General features: G+C 41.9%; 1 protein-coding gene across 1 annotated transcript in view; it reads left to right on the top strand.

Annotated features, from left to right (window-relative positions):
• The window catches only part of LOC103362260 (retinoic acid receptor beta-like), a 78,368-nt gene that overhangs the window by 23,906 nt on the left and 36,818 nt on the right, over window positions 1–17,644 (top strand). Inside the window, exon 3 of the mRNA XM_008288562.1 lies at window positions 13,067–13,208. Within this exon, the coding sequence (XP_008286784.1) occupies window positions 13,067–13,208 (142 nt within the window). The remainder of the gene's footprint in view (window positions 1–13,066; window positions 13,209–17,644) is intronic.

Raw genomic sequence — 17,644 nt, 5'->3', positions numbered from 1 at the left:
TGCTGGGGCCTTTCTCTGCCTGTCACAATAATCTATACAGCTCCCCTCGGTGCTAACACAAACTCCATAATGTGATTTGTCAACGTTATACAAAATAAAAGAGGATCGAGCGCTAATAGAGAGAGAAAAATCAAACGGAGAGGGTCAACGTGGCGGAGCTGTGACAGGAAATAGATTTGTTTGTTGTGCCATGACATCCCTCTCCTCTCCCTGCACTGCGATCCGCTGCTCAACTGGTGAAGCTGCCTCGCGTCTTTTTCAGTCACCAGTAGATGCCAGTTACAAGGCAACATGTGATTTTTGTGTGTGTTTCCTGGAGGGTGTCACTGTTTGGACTGAGCAGGTTGTTGTGGATGTGTGAAGTGGAGCAACAGTATGTAAACTGTCCTTTCACATGCTCCTGTGTTGGGGGATTTAAATCCTTCCTGCTCTTCGGCGAGGGAATCTGTACTCGCCTGTGCACCGGTTGTGCTCTGTCTGGCCGTGTGTGATGAATCAGGCACAAACCACTTCTTTCCGGCACTGAGCAGATGTTTATTCCAGCAACAACAAAATTATATCAGGGCAAGCCCCAGAAAATACAATAAACAAATAAAGATATAGCAACCCTGGCCATACTTATGGATTTATAATATATATATACACACACACACACACACACACACTACACTATACATACAGTATATTGCCAAGGCAAAATGGAAAATCCTATTGCCCTCTTTACTGGTTTAGAGGGTTTGCACACCTTAATGTGATGTTCGCTGATATTACAGTGCAAGCCAGATTTGCTTTGGTTTACTTGATTTATTTAACACAACATCTGGATCTGAACCTTAAAACAGTTTGTAAAACTTGCTTGTGAAGGACAAGATATATTTCTCTTCTGTCCCCTCACCTGTTAATTTTTGCCTTTTTGCTGGCTGCCAGTGTCCTCTCTGTATAAGGATAAGGAACAGACCCGACCCGAGCTGAACCTTCATGAGGTCTGCAGCTGTGGGTGCACCAGGTGCGGTATCTGGGGGTATTGCAGCATCATCAGTAACACTGTTACATATCTGTGTTTACCGTCAGTTACCGAGCTGGCAGCCATGAGGAGGTGCAGGTAGATTTTCTAAAAGAGCCTCTTGAAGGACATGTGGAATGCCTATAAAAACCAAAAAAAGAAATTCTGCTGCCTTCTACTGAAGCATTGCGATTGGGCTGGAAACATCAATTGGATCAGCATGCTGTGTGCAGCAGCCTCCGTGGTTTTACTAATGGCCTTATCACAACATCAGTATGAGGGGATGTTGAACAGGAGGGACGCACACAGCAAAGTGTATTTAAAGCTGGGTTTCTTCTTTCTTTGTTTTGTTTTTTGTTTTGCTTTTTTAACGGTGGCTGTTTTCGTTGGTCTTGTTGGTTGCAATAATCTCACAACAGCCCCTGACATAAGGGATTCTTGGTTCTAGACCAGCAAAGTACTGGTGCCACTCTTGACCAGTTTTCCTGCTTCTCTGGCTGTTGAAATGGCAAGAACTGATGCAAGATTAGGGATCGACTCCAAACCAACTCTCGGGCTGCCTTAGTGGAAAGGGGCTCGCTGTATGTGTTAATGATTATGGAAGGTAAATTGTCATACTATGTTATGGTCTCCACAGTCACCAGATCTCAACCCAACTACACACCTGTGTAAGTTTTTGGACCAACGTGTGAAACAAATCTCTTCATCCCCATCTTTAAAACACCAAATGGGGGAATATTTTTTTGATAGAACGGTGTTGATCCCAGTAGTCGTGTTTCAGAGACTTGGAGGAGAATCAATGAACTGGTGGCACATTGTGGCACAATACATTACAAAGGAAGTTATTGTTGGTTTTTCCTTTTCTTCATCTGTATTTGTGCCTGGTCACACCATGAAATAGCACTGCCAGTTTTCCAAAACTTCCACTCTTGTTCATTGGCAGTTTATTTAGCAGAATGTATTTATTCTCTTCACTGCTATTGCTTGATTGACTATAAGCTATGCTGCACCCTTTTTGTGGAGTAATTTATGATCAGGAAGAGCAGAGTTCTTATGGTGCCAGTGTGGCATACAGTTTATACGACAGTATCCTTCCAACAGTTCCCTCTGTTGTAAGGTTAGCAGTGCCACAATGCAAATTTGCATCTTTACCAAAGCTAAAATTTATGCAATTGGAAATGTATGCCCGCTAGCTAATCCACTGATTGTGGCAGTTCCACTGAAAATAACTGACTTTGGTCGTCACAGTGCTGGTATTAAATGCTGCTGTGCCTGACACTTAAAGCTACACTAATCAATATTTCTCATAATAACTTCTTAAGCCTTAGGGTATTTTTTCAAATTTCTATCTGAAAAAAACATCTTAAATTCAGCCAGTTACAGCCCCACGACTGTGAGGCCAAAATGAACAACCAGGGGCTCAACAGATCACAGACAGAGAATTTTGGAACGCAATTAGTCTCCTTTGTCCTCAAGACCAGGTCAGAATAAAAATCTGCCCAATCAAAGCGGACCTTGGCCTCGCAAAATGACATTACACTATGACAGAGAGAACAGGCCTTCCAGTGCTGGATGGAACGGGTCAGCAACGGGTCTGACCACAAAGACACAGAAGAGGCCTGAGTGTGTGTGGTGTGTGTTAATGTGTAAGTGAGCAGAGTGGAGGCCTCCAATCAGAGAGCGAGAGAGCTTAAAGATGGCTTCTGATCGCTCTGGGGGCCCTCGCCAGGTCCGGGGCCGAAAGACAAGCACAGAATGGCGAGAAGAAAAGGGCCACAGTGGGGTGCCTGGGGAGGACTGGGTGATCTGAATCCTTCTCATTCTCTCCTCCGTTGTCTTTTTATGTCTCTCGCTCGGTCTCCGGTTCTCTGTCTTTGCAGCTATTCAGAGCAGATGGGGTGAGTCACACAGCTCCTCTGTTCAGGCCTCTCACTGGCTATCGCTCCTTTTTCTTCCTCCCCTTGTTCTCTTCCTCTTTTTTCGCTCTCTCTCCCTTCTACTTTTCCCTTATTCACTTTTCAATCTCTACTGTATCTCCTGCTCCATCTGTGCTTTTCAGGTGCTCAAACGGACAGATAAGCACTGATTGGGTTTCGGGGGAGTTGGTGTGGAGAGGAACAGAAGAGAGGAGTGGGGGTCTGAGAGAGCTGAGTCTTGTTTTCTGTGTGCTACCTGTTGACTGCTGCTCTGTTTGTGCCTTATCTGTCGAGGTTTCACGTTTGCCTCGGTAACAATGCCGGTCTTTGTGCAGTCCGGTCTCCTTTTTTTGTCCTGTTGTTCTGTGTTTTCAGGTGACACAGTAGGTGAACTACAACATCACCGTTGTCCCATTTTGTGTTTCCACAATGTCAGCTTTTAGGTTCTACACAACTTACATAAAACGTAAACAATGTGTTTACTGGAGAAAGTTAAATAAAAACAGTTTATGTTTAAAATGTTGACATTTAGGTGGTGATAAAAAAAAAACTTGCCAGTCATCGCACTTTGTCACTGATCCAACATAATTTGTAATAGTTTGATAAATACTACTTTGGTTACTCATAAGGAAACATGCAGACACTCAGTCCCCCTTCTTGATCTGGTCTGACTGGTATTTTATGTTATAAAGGCGGCCAGCTTTACATATTCCATTAGCTTACTTCCTTTTCTCTGGTAAGTTTTAGGCCATGAAAAAAAGAAAGATGGATTCATTGTTTTATGACAAAAGAACAGTCTGTTGCTCTCAGTCAGACACATAATTATAAAGTCTTTAAAGCACAAGACTCAAGAACATCTTGAGGATCCTGAGTGGCATTATTCAGAAAAAAACCTCTAAGATGATCGAATTTATCACAAAAAGACACGATGTGACTACAGTGAGATATAAAACAACCCCAAAGAGACCAAAACCCTAAAAGATGTGCAAAACGCATATCTACGTTTCTACAAAACGTTGTTGTGTTGTTGTGTTGTCCATTTCTGTTTGGGGGAGTCTTGCTGCTATGCAGGACGGGTGAGGGCCGAACGAAGAGACAGTTGTCTGATAACTTGTCCAAGGTTCAGATTGTAAGTATTTATTCAGTTCCTTGTTCTCCTGCCGCTGTGCTTCGGCACGTCGAAATGAAAGAATATCAGCTAATGGGTACAACATTCAAGTGTCAAGTCGTAGCCTTAAGTTTCAGTTTTGAAATCAATATGTATGAGAAAAAGTCCTTCCAACATAAATCGCACGTCTCCAGAGTAATTGAATTTTTGAAATATTTTCTGTCATGTCATGCATAGTTTGTGGTTTAGGAGTCTCCACTTGTCTGTGACACGTTTCTGTTTTGCTTCCTAACATGTAACAGGAACATTTCAGGAAACCTATTTTCTCTCCTTCGTCATTGTCCTCCCTCTCTAACTTCTGTTTCTGCCTGTACTGGTTCAGCCAGCCCAGTCCCCTCCCTGAACTCTGTCATGTCTTTCCAGTGAACTCCAGGTGTAAGTAATAGCCTGGTCTGGATAAACTGGATAAATATCACTCCTACACACACACACACACACACACACACACACACACACACACACACACACACACACACACACCTCCCTCTCTCTACTCTCGACTCTACCTCTCCTCATTTTTCTGGAACCCCCCAGGGTCTCCAGTGTCCTCTCCACTTTCCACGGCAGTGATAAGATGTCGACACGATTAAGAGCGAAAGCTAATCCTCTCTCCCCCCTTGGCTGTACTGAATGCTCAGGCAACACAAAACACCGCGGCCCGGTCCAAAGAGCCGGGCCGAGCAGCCCGGACAGCCAGTGGATGGCAGGAGCCGAGAGAGACAGAGAGAGAGAGAGGAGGGAGAGAGAGAAAGAAGAGGAGGCCAGGTGGACAAGGGGTTGGATTGTAGCTAAATAATTAATGGGCGGCACTTTCGTTTTTTAATCTGTAAATGAGAAGGCCTAAGATGGCGGGGCCGTCGCTCTGACACCCTATCCCTGGCCCATTAAGATAACAAGATGTTGGATAATGATCTCGGTTAAGGTGCAGTTTATCAGTCCAGGGGGAAGTGGCCTCGTCTCCCAGGTGGCTGGGCCTGTGTCCCCTGATGCCCCGACATTACATCTCAACATGACCTTATCTACAGAATAGAGTAAAGAGAGCTCTGATATGAAGAGGGCTGTAGTTGTCAGCGCAAACACAATTACCTCTGTAGAGAGGATTATTTATAGCCGTTCAGGTAAAACCTAGGGCACGACTTCATGTGTGTAGTCTGCGTGCATATTTTTTAGTCTCTTTGCATTATTTTGTAGTTGCTTCGTATATTTAAAAAAATAAACTACATGGTCCTTTGGTATCTCTGTAGTTTTTTTTTTTTGCAGCTCTTTATGTACATTTTCTTTATAAGAATTTCTGTCTGTTGATGGTCTGCATTGGTTTCTGTCTTCGTGGTACTTTTGTTACTTTTTGAAGTTGTTTGGCAACTTTTGAATTTTTTGTTCATGTAATTGTTCAGTTGGTTTTGGTCAGACCAGGAGAGAACGGGTGGTCCACTAATAGGCAAGAGGAAAAATGTTAATGTCAGTTGTTTTTATTAGTTTTTAATTTTTGGAGGATTAAACAATCGAAGAAAATAAACTTACTGTTATTATTGAGGGAATTTTAACTTTGTTGTACTCACAAAGTATTTATATTTTTAAGTTGTCTACTTCTAGTCACAGTTAAGCTGTTTCCATAAATATATTTTATTTATTATATTGCAGTAAAATAGACCACAGTGATTAAACATGAGATGACACAAAAACACTTCTTGGGATTCAGAGGTTTAGAGAATTTAAAAAAGTTTCACCACTTCCTTTTCTTGTATTTTTCTTTGGTTGATATAATGCAATTGAACTACAATAATATAAATAAAGACTTCAAGGTTTTTACACTTTATTAAAGGACTGATTGGAGAAGACTGAATCAGAATCATGTTCAAAAAAAGTTCCCATATAGCACAAAAGTCGTTCAGCAGCTTTAGCATATATAGGACAATATTAGGATTACCTTGAAGAAGCAACTCTTGAACTCTGCGTTCTGCAGACAGATGCTGCAGGAGGGTAAACTGAGTTTAGCAGCACTGCCCTCCTCTGCATCCTTGTGTATGAGGTGTGATTCATTCTCAGCGTGTCCCCACAGCTGAAACCTCTGATCCTATCATTTATTTAGCCCAACAGCAGCCCTCCCCCCCACCTCCCCCCGCTGCATGCGACCTGGGTAAACACCTTTGTACAACACTCAGCTCAAGGGTGTCCTTTGGTTGCGCATTTATAAGCTTCAAATGAGTAAACCCGCAGGACACAAGCCGGCAAATATCAGAGCAGTCTGCAGTCTCGGGTCAACACTTGTGTCCTGTGGCGGCGGAAGGGAATGAAAAGAGAGGAGGAAGATAGAGGGAGGAGAAAAGAGAAAATACTGGTGGGTGAAGGAAACAAAGAGGATAAAGGAGGGAGAAAAAAAATCAAGGCAAAAGAGCAAACGTGATGTTGGTGCGTCTATGTGATGACTGCATGTGTCTCAGTGTCATCGCAGATGCTGATGGTGTTTCCCCGAAGGCTTGTAGAGATGAAGTGCTTCGAGTGGCGGCATCTGTTCATTACTGCCGCTGGAGACACACAGCAGCCCCTTCTTCGCACACATTATACGTACAATTACAACCTATACGGTGAAGAGGTTTGCATTGTGTGCTGAGGATGATCAGGGTCGTGTGTCTCCTGTTACACCGTGTGTTTAGACGGTTTAGCTCATAGTTTTTAAACAATCAAATAAGCTTTAACAAAACAACAGTTTCATCTTACACTTACCTTTTCCTACTTGTGATACAAGACCGAACACAATCTCCACAAAACCAGAACTGTTGATGTTCATGTTCTCTTACAGCTGCAGCAGCAGCACTGATGCTTTACTGTTATTAATCTAACAATGTCATATACAGTAATACACCAGTCAGACGGACCAAACCAAGACTTCTACTTTAACATAGACCACAAGACTTACGTACTTTTATGCTAGTAGGATTTGTCATGCAGAACTTTCACCTCTAATGGAGTATGTTTACATGACTGCATTAGTACTTTTACGTAGTTTAGATCTGAATACATCTTCTATCACTAGTGAATTTTCCACGTGTCGTTGTGTAAACTGCCTCCTGTTATGTGGTGTGAGGCTGCAAATACTGACAGAACAGTAGCTAAGGTATGAGGCTTCTGAATGCAAAGGACAGAACTTTAAATGTATGTAATAAGACTGTAACAGTGTCAGCGCTGCTTGTTTTCTCTCACCATGAGCAACATGCAGTGTTATGTCTGTACTAACCAACACTGGCACAGTGTGCTGGACGGTTCTGTAAAGTCCATAAAACTGCTCAGCAATAGAGAACAGAGAGTGCGATTTTCTTGGCGAAGAACCAAAACAAAGTCCTCAAAGCAAACCAGAAGCTTTGTTTATGTCACTGCAGAACGTTCTTTTATTAAATCAGTAACATAATTGAGTCAGCACTACTGGCTTTGCTTTCAAGCTCATGCCAACACATGTTATTGCTTGAATATAACCAGCGTTACTAATTATTTGAGCTTTAACGATAAAAGTGCGTCTAAAATTTTATCCCATGTAAACAGCAGGTCACACAGTGGCAGCAGAAAGACACGCTCACACTCAGGTCAGTCAATTTGTATGATGTGCACTGTACAGGACAGTCTCAGTACACTTCACAAATAATGAGAATACATGAGGCTTAACCTACAGGAAGCAATATAACAATCAACACTTTTTAAAAATTTAAAATTACAATTTTTTAAAAAGGTAGTGGTTCTTTTTTAAACATGCAATGAGATCTGGAGCATGGCAGGAATACATTGCGATGAAGTCAACTGATTTTTTGTTAACTGACGAAAGACCAGCATAGAGAACATGGACCAGGCACAGTAGTGCTTAAGGTACGAATCAGCTCAGATAGGCCTGGGCGATAAAACAATAGCGATATGTAGCAGCGATAGACATGCTGGTCCCCCGGCTCATTAACAGGCCATCACATCCCTTGATGAGGCCTTTCGCCCTCCATCGCTCTCATCATGGCTTCTGGTGCAGACGTGGTGGTCCATGACTGCCTGGGCCTTTCCTTACCCATTTCTTAGTAACTTTTAACATGTCTGGTGGGAAACATGTCCCTTACAAGCAGACAAACCTTAATCTCAAACCCTGTTCAGATTCACAAAGGAGGAGACTTGGGTTGTAGATTTCTACGAGAAAAAGGAACAGCACCATTTAGCCCTAATTTCATGAAATGTATAAATACAAGCAGTGAAACTGACATTTAAACGAAAAAACTTGCAGTATCTCCTTGTAGAAACAGGCTTACAAGAAAACAAGTTGCCAGAAGGTTTACCTTTTATGAAATGTGGCCTAATTAGACCTGGTCTCAGCTTAACCAATTAAATTAAACTTCACCTCATGCAAATTTAAGTGGAACAAAATTACTCTAAAAACATTGCGGATTATTACTTTCTCATCATTCTGTATATTTAATGAAATATATCCATAATGTGGATAAGGCAAATTTAAATGAGGAGCATTGCAACACGGACCTTGAACTGTCAAAAAGCCTTCCCCAAATAGCTGAAGCTCACAATATGTAAATCTGTCTTGGGAAACATTCTGTAGTAAGTGCACAACACCGAGCTCCCAGTATAACCCCCCCAGCACACTGTACAGCACTTAATACACACACACACACACATACATTTCCAAGGCTAAGTGACCTGCATGCTCTCAGGTTTGAATGACATAAGTACCTGAGTAGCCTTGGGTTCTGCACCCAACCTGAACACACTTATATAGCAGTTGATGGGGATGCAGGCCGCTTCCATTGTCATCCATCAGACTTCACAAGTAATGTCTACCAACTCACTCAGCTTACATCAGCCAGGATAAAGGCCTCTATTAAGACAATGAATAATACCAACTGAGGGGAGGTGACCTCGGACTGGTCACGTGCCATCAAGGCTCATTCGTGATTGGCCGCTTTTGGCCAGGATCTATGCTACCGAGGGGGTGGCCCGGCAGTTGACGGATGCTTGAGGCCGAGGCAAGATGGGCTACAGAGTCAGCCGTTTCAGTCCTGTGATCTAATCTGTTACCCATCATGCATCCTGCTTCACTAATGAAAAGGCAAGGTCCCATCTGTCACAGGCAGCTATGGTAAATGGAAATTTAACCCCCCCCCCCCCAAAGCTCCTCAGGCAACGCCTGCAAACATGTGCAAACGGACTGGATGATGGATGATCATTGCAAAAGACCCCAACGTCAAATTAATATCAGGAGCGGAAAAAATATCAGGGAGACTCCTGCTTCCAGTAGATGCATCTCTACTTTCTGTCACTCTGCCTGGCAACAAACTGAGCAGAGGTCAGGCCCTGGTTCCATGTCCTGAGACTTTCAAGGAGGATCCACATCGTCTTCATTATCACTCTGCTTTAACGAGACAGTCCAGTGTGTCTACAGCGTCACGCCACATGGCTGCTTAAAGACGGCTCCAAATGTCATTTATGGCATCACGCAAGTGGACAACTAAATATAGAATTTTAAAGTGTGACGTCGCTGTGTTGGCTTTTCACAGGTTTTTGATGGTTTGAAAATGTAAAGCATGCTGGATGAAGGCCATTCAAAAGGTGGAAACATCTTTTGCTCAGACAAATATTGTAAAGGCATCAAGGTCCCTCAGCCAGGCTTATTACAATAAGGTTACAGAATTTACATTTGAGTTCCATCATGTTCCATGGCCATCCGTCAGATCTCACCGGCATAGTCGACCAACTCACTCAGTTTATATCAGCCAGGATGAAGGCCTCTATTAGGAAAATGAATACTAACTGTGTGGGAAGAGACCTCGAACTGGTCACTTGCCATGAAGGCTGACACATAATTTATTGCTTTTTGCTCGTCAAATTTGTTCTCTTTCAAAAACGATGCCCATCAATTTCATTTTTTGATGATTTCGTCTAGCAATGATCTAAATGTCTAAATGTTTTTGTCCTCTAAAAAGATGGCACTTGACCCCATGATATTTGTTCTCTTACGGCACTGCAGCTGAAAATACGCTATACATAAAGAATGGAAAGAATACATGTCAGAGTCCCTCAGAGTAGGACATCCATCCATTATCTACCTACACTGCTTAATCCTCACTGGGGTTGAGGGGGGCTGGAGTCTATCTCATCTGACTCAGAGTGAAGGCAGGAGACACCCTGGACAGGTAGCCAGTCTATCACAGGGCTACACTTAGAGACAACCAAGCACACTCACATTCACACCTACGGACAATTTAGAATCACCAATTAACCTCAGCATGTTTCTGGACTGTGGGAGGAAGCCGGAGAACCCGGAGAGAACCCACGCTGCACGGGGAGAACATGGAGACTCCACGCAGAAAGATCCCAAGTGTCCTCACCGGGACGCAAACCGGGGACCTTCTCGCTGTGAGGCAACAGTGCTAACCACTGAACCACCTTACTGCCTATTTTTGAAGTGGGCTGTAGCGCCCCCGTTCCCTAGTGAGGATTAAGCGGTGTATAGATGATGGATGGATGGATGGATGGATGGATGGATGGATGGATGCTAAATCTAAGTTCTCATTAAGAATTTGAAATTCAGACAAACACATTTGATTACATCATTAATACTATAGTCTGCTATGCAAGCAGTCGCATTGCAGTTTATATCAAACACATAAAAACACACATAAGACTTCCATGAATTTTCTGAAACGGCACTTTTTCCAAATATATAGCTGCTAGTTGCAGACTGGATTGTACACCATGTCAATGTGATCATTCCTGAGGTGTATTGAGCACAGTGGGTGGACACAGCACAGGACGCCTGGAGAGTTTACAACCTTTAACTGTGTTTGTACTGTCAATGGAGAGCATGTACACATCAGAGCACCTTCAAAGCAAGTGACTACTTCAAATATAACTCTTAATGATGAAATATCAAGGTGTGGATGAAGGAGAATATCGTTGTACAGTCTCTGCTCATACAGCATTTGCTATAAGCACTATTTTATCCTCCTGGCACATGCACAGTCAGCATGCTTGCATTGTAGGCAGACGATCACATATTTTGGGCAGCAAGCAGATGTCCGCAGAAAGGTGCTTCACGAATCCGAGTGAATGATAAATTTACATCACATGCATCCTTGTGGACAAGAAAAGCATGAATTGGTCTTAAGGCCAAAAGTAGTCATGTCATGAGGAACTCCTAAAAGTAAGGAGCATGTCAGCTCCTAAATATATATATATATACACACACAGTATGCACAATAATAGCCCAACCTGAAAGTTAAGGTTGGGATTGAAAATGATAATTAATGGTTTCATCCCATATGGTGCTACATGATATAAAATACTTTCACTTTTGTCACAGCACAACATTTTAGACCAACAGGATCACAGAGTGCTCTTCCTGGAACAGAGCAAAACAAAAAGTAGAATAAAGGATAAGCAACCCATGCTGTCCTTTTGGTGCAACTCATGAATGGGTTCTCAGTTTTTACATTTAGCTTTTCTAAACACCAGACAGCCAGAATCATACACACCACTTTGCATACAATTGTTCATATTCTTGTTTCCGTATGTCAGTTGCTGGCATCTGTTTTATGACACAGATAATGAAAGAATATTATAAACTAACATAAGCATGAGTTTAAAGTTCATGTAAGAGAACTACTCTGGCTGTGATTGGTCAGGGACCAACATGTACCTTGTCATGTCTCTCACCTGAGTCATGACAAGAATTCAGGACTGTAAGTGCCTGATGTGACACACGAATCAAATCAAAAACATTGTGTTGTCTGAATCCGACATGCATGTTGGAGAATTTGGAGGCAGTCCAGATGACCTCAGAGTCACAAAACTTGTCTTATAGTAATGTACTGAAGGTGATGTGTCTCAATACATTTTGATGGCAGCACGTTATTAAGGACTCAGGCAGCTAAAGTCGAAACAAATCAAAAACACAGGACATGATGCTTTGAACTCTGCTGCACAGACACTGGAGGAATAATATTGGCAGTTCTGATGAAACTGGAATCTCTCAACTGTCTAACAAATTTATGCATCAACCAAAACGGCTCGTTACAGTTTCATAAGTTCTGTGTATCTCGGATGTATTCTGGTAACTTACCAACTCGTCGCTGTGGACATAGTGCAGCCTTAACTCGGTTAATTTATGAAGTGGTAATCAAACATGGCGTCATCCATAGCAGCACTCCTTTAGCTTCAGAGTTCTCTTTGCTCCTTGCTAAAAGATGCTCTTAGGAGCACTTCTTAAGAGGAGACTCTTAGCTAGGAACTTTTAGTGCCATTTAGAAGTAGTCCTAGAGGTAATAAAACTCTTTGTGAATATAGCCCCTGAGCTTGACGCGTATCCCAAAGCACAGCGCCTCAAACTGTAATGATCCCCTCCATCAACACAAGCTCTTCCACTGTCACAAGTGTTTTTGGTACTTAGGTACTTATATCTTTTTGAACACTAACACACTGAATGAGCCCAATTAAGATCCATTACTTCACTGCTGTGCCACTGAATGACAATGAAAGCATTCATTTGAAAGACAAATGGCTTTGGTCTTCCACAGAAGCTCAATGTCACCTTGTCAAGTTCAGACACGAGGCTCCCCGCCCGCAGCTGAACCAAAGTCCTCGGTTCTGCTTCCATACTGCACCAGCAGCCTCACTGTTTGATACCCTGAGGTTCTTCACTCTGTTCCCACTCGTACTCTGTTTCTGAGCTTAAATCCAACATTTGAAGCTCCGCAGAGCTCCCAGCAGGGACGTACCAACTCTCTTTTCTCTCAGCCCTAATGGCAATGAAAAGACAAAACATCCAGCACATTGTTATACAGACTGTGGTGACATTCTGATATCCAGTGGCAGGAGAATTTTAATGGAGCTGTGTGAATGTTTTAGAAAATAGGCAGCTACAGAAGATTAGAAGCAAAATGAGGTTAACGTCGTGAGAGCCTCCTTTTCATGACACACCTCCCCTTCTGTCTGTCTCCTCAGGGTTTTTTCCGTCGAAGCATCCAGAAGAATATGGTGTACACGTGTCATCGGGACAAGAACTGCATCATCAACAAGGTGACGAGGAACCGCTGTCAGTACTGCCGCCTGCAGAAGTGTTTCGCTGTTGGGATGTCCAAAGAGTGTGAGTTTCAGATGCAGTTCACACTTGTGTTGATGTGGGATTGCATTAAATGTTGTCATGGCTTCACAATGAAGGGTTTGCTATGAACTGTTCTGGTGTAACATTCATGAAAATGACTCGGTTATTCTTTTAAGAATTTTCAGACAGTTTCAACATTAGAACTATTGGAAATAGGATAAATATGCAGGTAAAACTGTTAAAGTACATTGAGAAAATTACTGATATTATATCTTGACTCTGTGTGTTTGAAATTTAGCGCTAGCCTTTTTTAAAATATACCAAAAAAAATGTTTGTTTTTTTTAATTTAAAAAAGATGACTAATGGACATTGTGTAACGTCATACAGAGTTGCACCACTTCTGAGCAGCTGTCATTCATCCTCAGTACTGTCACAACATGTGGCACCATCTTCAGAATATAAAATTTCAACTTCCAGCACATTGACCAGGACAGGTGGTCAGCGTATACCGTCGTACTGGAAAGAAGACAAAAACAATTAAGACCCAAACATGCAAGAATAAACTAAAGACTAAAAGCAGTAATGATAAATACAATAAATCAGACTTGGGCTGAACGATATCAGTACAAACTGGCAGTCTTTGTTTTTTTAAGCAATAGATATATATGACTTTAGTCATTTCTATTTAGAAAGAGTTAATCATTCTAGAGCAACTGGGGTGCTTTTGTAAAAATAAAAAAAATAATTTTAAAAAGCTCAGTGTTGTCATCAGGAACGTTTTACATTTGGTGCTTCGGATGGCGGTGAGATCTGGCTTTGCTCTCCTCATACAGAGCTCTGTGGTGCAGATGTAAATGGTTAAACAAATCAGTTGTTCTGCAGCAAATGCAAGAGACTGCAAGCAGAGCACCTGCTTTAGTCAACATATTACTTTTGCGTTTCTTTTTGCTTTTCTCTCCTTTTTCTTATTTACTTGTTGTGCACAAGTGGAGCATGGTGTCAGTCTCCATATCTTGAAAATGAAGTTTAAAAAAAACAAGCTCTCTGTATTCAAGAACCTTTAAATCGGAATAAATTATGTTCTATCAGATTTCTCTTGCAGATGAGTACAGTAGGAATGTTTCTGTGGTGTGCTTATTGCTTATTGCTATATCACAATGTTGCTGAAACAACATAATGTGCTTCCCCAAATACGACCTACACTGACTATACTAGACACGAATATAAACAGCAGTCAGTTCTCTGCCTGCAGACAAAGAGAGCACTGTCACAGTAAAAGTCACAGCAGATCCACTCTGTCATGGGGATAAGAGAAATATAATAAGTCAAGGTGCTGGTGCTCCTAGCACAGCAGCTACACAATAAAACATAACTGATAAAAGAACACAGATTTAAGATACCAGAGCCACAAATGAACAAACAGTATGTCTGACAAAGGGCCTCCCTTAAACTGTACCCTCCATCATGGAGTGTGACTCGCTGCATAAATCACCTTTATTAAGATTTAGAGTATAAATACAGAGCTAAGTTCAGGATAAACTTTCCTAAACACCGAACTATCAAATGAGGATAGACTCTGATATATTTGAAAATAAGACAGTGAAACCTTCCATCTGTTTAATTCAATGTCTCGTTCAATTCAATTCAGTGTTGTTAGTAAGTCAGCACTGATGCAAACTCACGATTGGAGGATTTTGTGACTAACTTAAACTCCCTATTAGTTGGTTCAGGTTGGCGTTTAATGTGACAGATCCTCCATACAGATGCACAAACAAGGGAGCGGTTGGCGGGGGACGATTGAGAAAGGCATTCATTGTGGAGGCAGCAACTGTTGACTATGAGTCTGCTTATTAGTTTGGCTGATGCGCCTGCGTGCACCTGAACACCTTAACTAATGCTCCCAGAGTAAGTCTGAATAAGTTTTTGCCAACATTGAATGAATGCAGCATTCATGCAAGACAGGCTCTTCTTGAATGGTTGTGTACTTCCCTGCAGGTGTTTTTACTTAAGACTGCATTAAATTCTGCTTAGGCTGGAGTTGGTTGGTGGAACAGAGGAGACAGAAGAGTGAAGGACAGTCCTGAGAATGTGTCCGATCAGGCACAAGTGCAAACACCTGCGGGCCTGTCCTCAGGGATCGTCTCAGTTAAGAATGATCCTTTGTCACAGAAAACAGTCGGCTTGTTCGACACAAACCCACCTGGAAAGCAAGAATGTCTCCGTCTGTACAGCAGGTCACAGAAGCACTCACATCCTGTTATATCTGATTCCACTTTAATAAAATGCTAGCAGACCAACCTGTTCAGCATTTAAACAAACACCAATTGTCTTAATTATGACAGGGTAGCTTTAGTTAAATGCCATTTTTGTAGTTTAGTCCATCTCATGTAATCTGTCATCTAAAGCAGAGTCCTACCAGCTGACCACACGTTACAGCTGCACCTGTCCCTCTCTGACTATACCAACACATCTACAAAATAATAGTCAGATACGCTGTTGGCGGAAATCAATATAAGACATAGCTTTTATTATTGATTTGTAAGATACAGGCTGCCAGGGCTTAACCATCTGTACACATCCCACACCCCATTTACCACAAATGTTTGTGCCGCTAAGCTACTTCAAGAATTAAATCAGGATCCTAATGTTCATATATAATTGATTAGAACTGATAGATTGTCTGAAGACTATAGAATGATCTGTATGGTGACATTAATGCCATGAATGTTCATGTTCGTGATCCAACGTCTAAACCAATTAGCTCTTCAATCAGGCTTAAGCCAGCCGTTCCCTGTCATGCTCTGCGAACACGCAGCCTGGTTCCAAAAAACCACCTTGATCTCCTGAGCATCTCATCACCAGCGTTTATATGAAATTCACACAGAAATCTAACCACTTCTCAGACCTGCCTCTACTCCAACCAAATTATTCTGACATTCAGCAGTAGGAGAACCACATGTGTAATGAACGATGGCTGATTTCCATTTTGAATGCGTGCGGAAAAGGCCTTTTTAGCCAAATTGTATGCCCTCACTCATTGGATGTTGCATTTCCTGCTGTATGAAGACAGTATTCAGTATTGTTTACAGTTCACACTGAAAAGACGTGTTTCCAGTAATGGCCTGTGAGCAGGGAATTGGGTATTAAATGTAAATGAACTGCAAATGCAAATGATTATGAAGCAAGAGTCTTTCAGGGCAATGAAACAACGCTTACAGTACATTCCAAGTGCTATTTTTTTTTTTTTTTAAATTAGACTGTAATCTAAATTTGTTATTAGCTGTTTTGTATTTAAATTTTAGTTGGTTTCTAACAGTTGAAATAAATAACACATTCTAGGATTTTTTTTTTTCATGGAAAACTGATAACAATGCAATGTACAGCTAAATATTTCATGATATTTTTCAAATCATAACGCAGTCTGTATGTCCCATGATAACATATGAAATAAAGGCAGGGAAACAGTGTGGCCTTGGGAAGAGGATACTGTAGGTGAAAGGTGTGAAAAGCCATCTATTAATATGAGCGGACAGCGTTTTATCTCAGATAAGATCTCAGTCGGTCAGCAGCACTGAATTATCACTGTAATAGCTTTATTGTTATCAGTATGATGCGGGGATGATCACTCATGTGAGGTACGGCAGCCGCTGGATGGATCGTCACAGTAACTTAGCTGATCTGACGCATGCTTCATTCAGTCCTGTGTTCCAGATACTGACCGGTATTTCAGCCAGCGAGGTGGAGTTGCATCATTCACAGCGTTTTATTTAACATCCGCTCAGTGCTGTCTGAGGAATCGAGACTTTCTTCCCATAAAAAATGACCCTGTGGACCGTTTGTTACAACCCATAGTTGTGCTGTATTGTGACATTGCTCTCTGCTGGCTGTAGTAATTATGATGGTAGCAAAGGAAGAAGTGAAACAACATAAAGCTCAAATATGGAGGAGGCCGGTGTGGATGGACAGGTCAACAAAACATTGTGCATAACACAGGAGGATGCTTCTTGATGCATTTTTTCAGACTGAAAGTCAACACTTCTTTTAAACATGACTATTCCATGAGTTAACCTTGTGTTTATTAATTTAGGTATGACAACAAACTATTTTTGTCCAATCAAACCTAACTAGAGGCAAAAAAATACCTGTTTCTATATAAACATTCAGGATTAGGGTCGGCACAAAGACCTACACGGTCGTTCCAATTGGAGGTCTTATTGGTGAAACCATGTGAAGAACAGACGCAAATGAGTGAGCAAACAAAAAAAGTTAACCCACAATAAACGGGCTCTTTAGATCCTCTGTGTATTTAGGAAATCCAGTCACTCTCTGTTGTCCAGGCCCTCGTTTTCCCTCTGCTCCATTGTCATCCATAGGAACAGTTTGCATTTCACAGGTTATTGGCATCCTTTGATTGCATCAGCATTTATAGCTCAGGTCCACTTCATGCTCCATTAGTCTCGGTCGGGGGGGGGGGGGG

Source organism: Stegastes partitus, unplaced genomic scaffold (genome assembly GCF_000690725.1).
Source record: "Stegastes partitus isolate 25-593 unplaced genomic scaffold, Stegastes_partitus-1.0.2 Scaffold565, whole genome shotgun sequence".
NCBI lineage: Eukaryota > Metazoa > Chordata > Actinopteri > Pomacentridae > Stegastes > Stegastes partitus.
The sequence above is the reverse complement of the archived record's forward strand: the minus strand, read 5'-3'. Positions and strand labels throughout refer to the sequence as shown.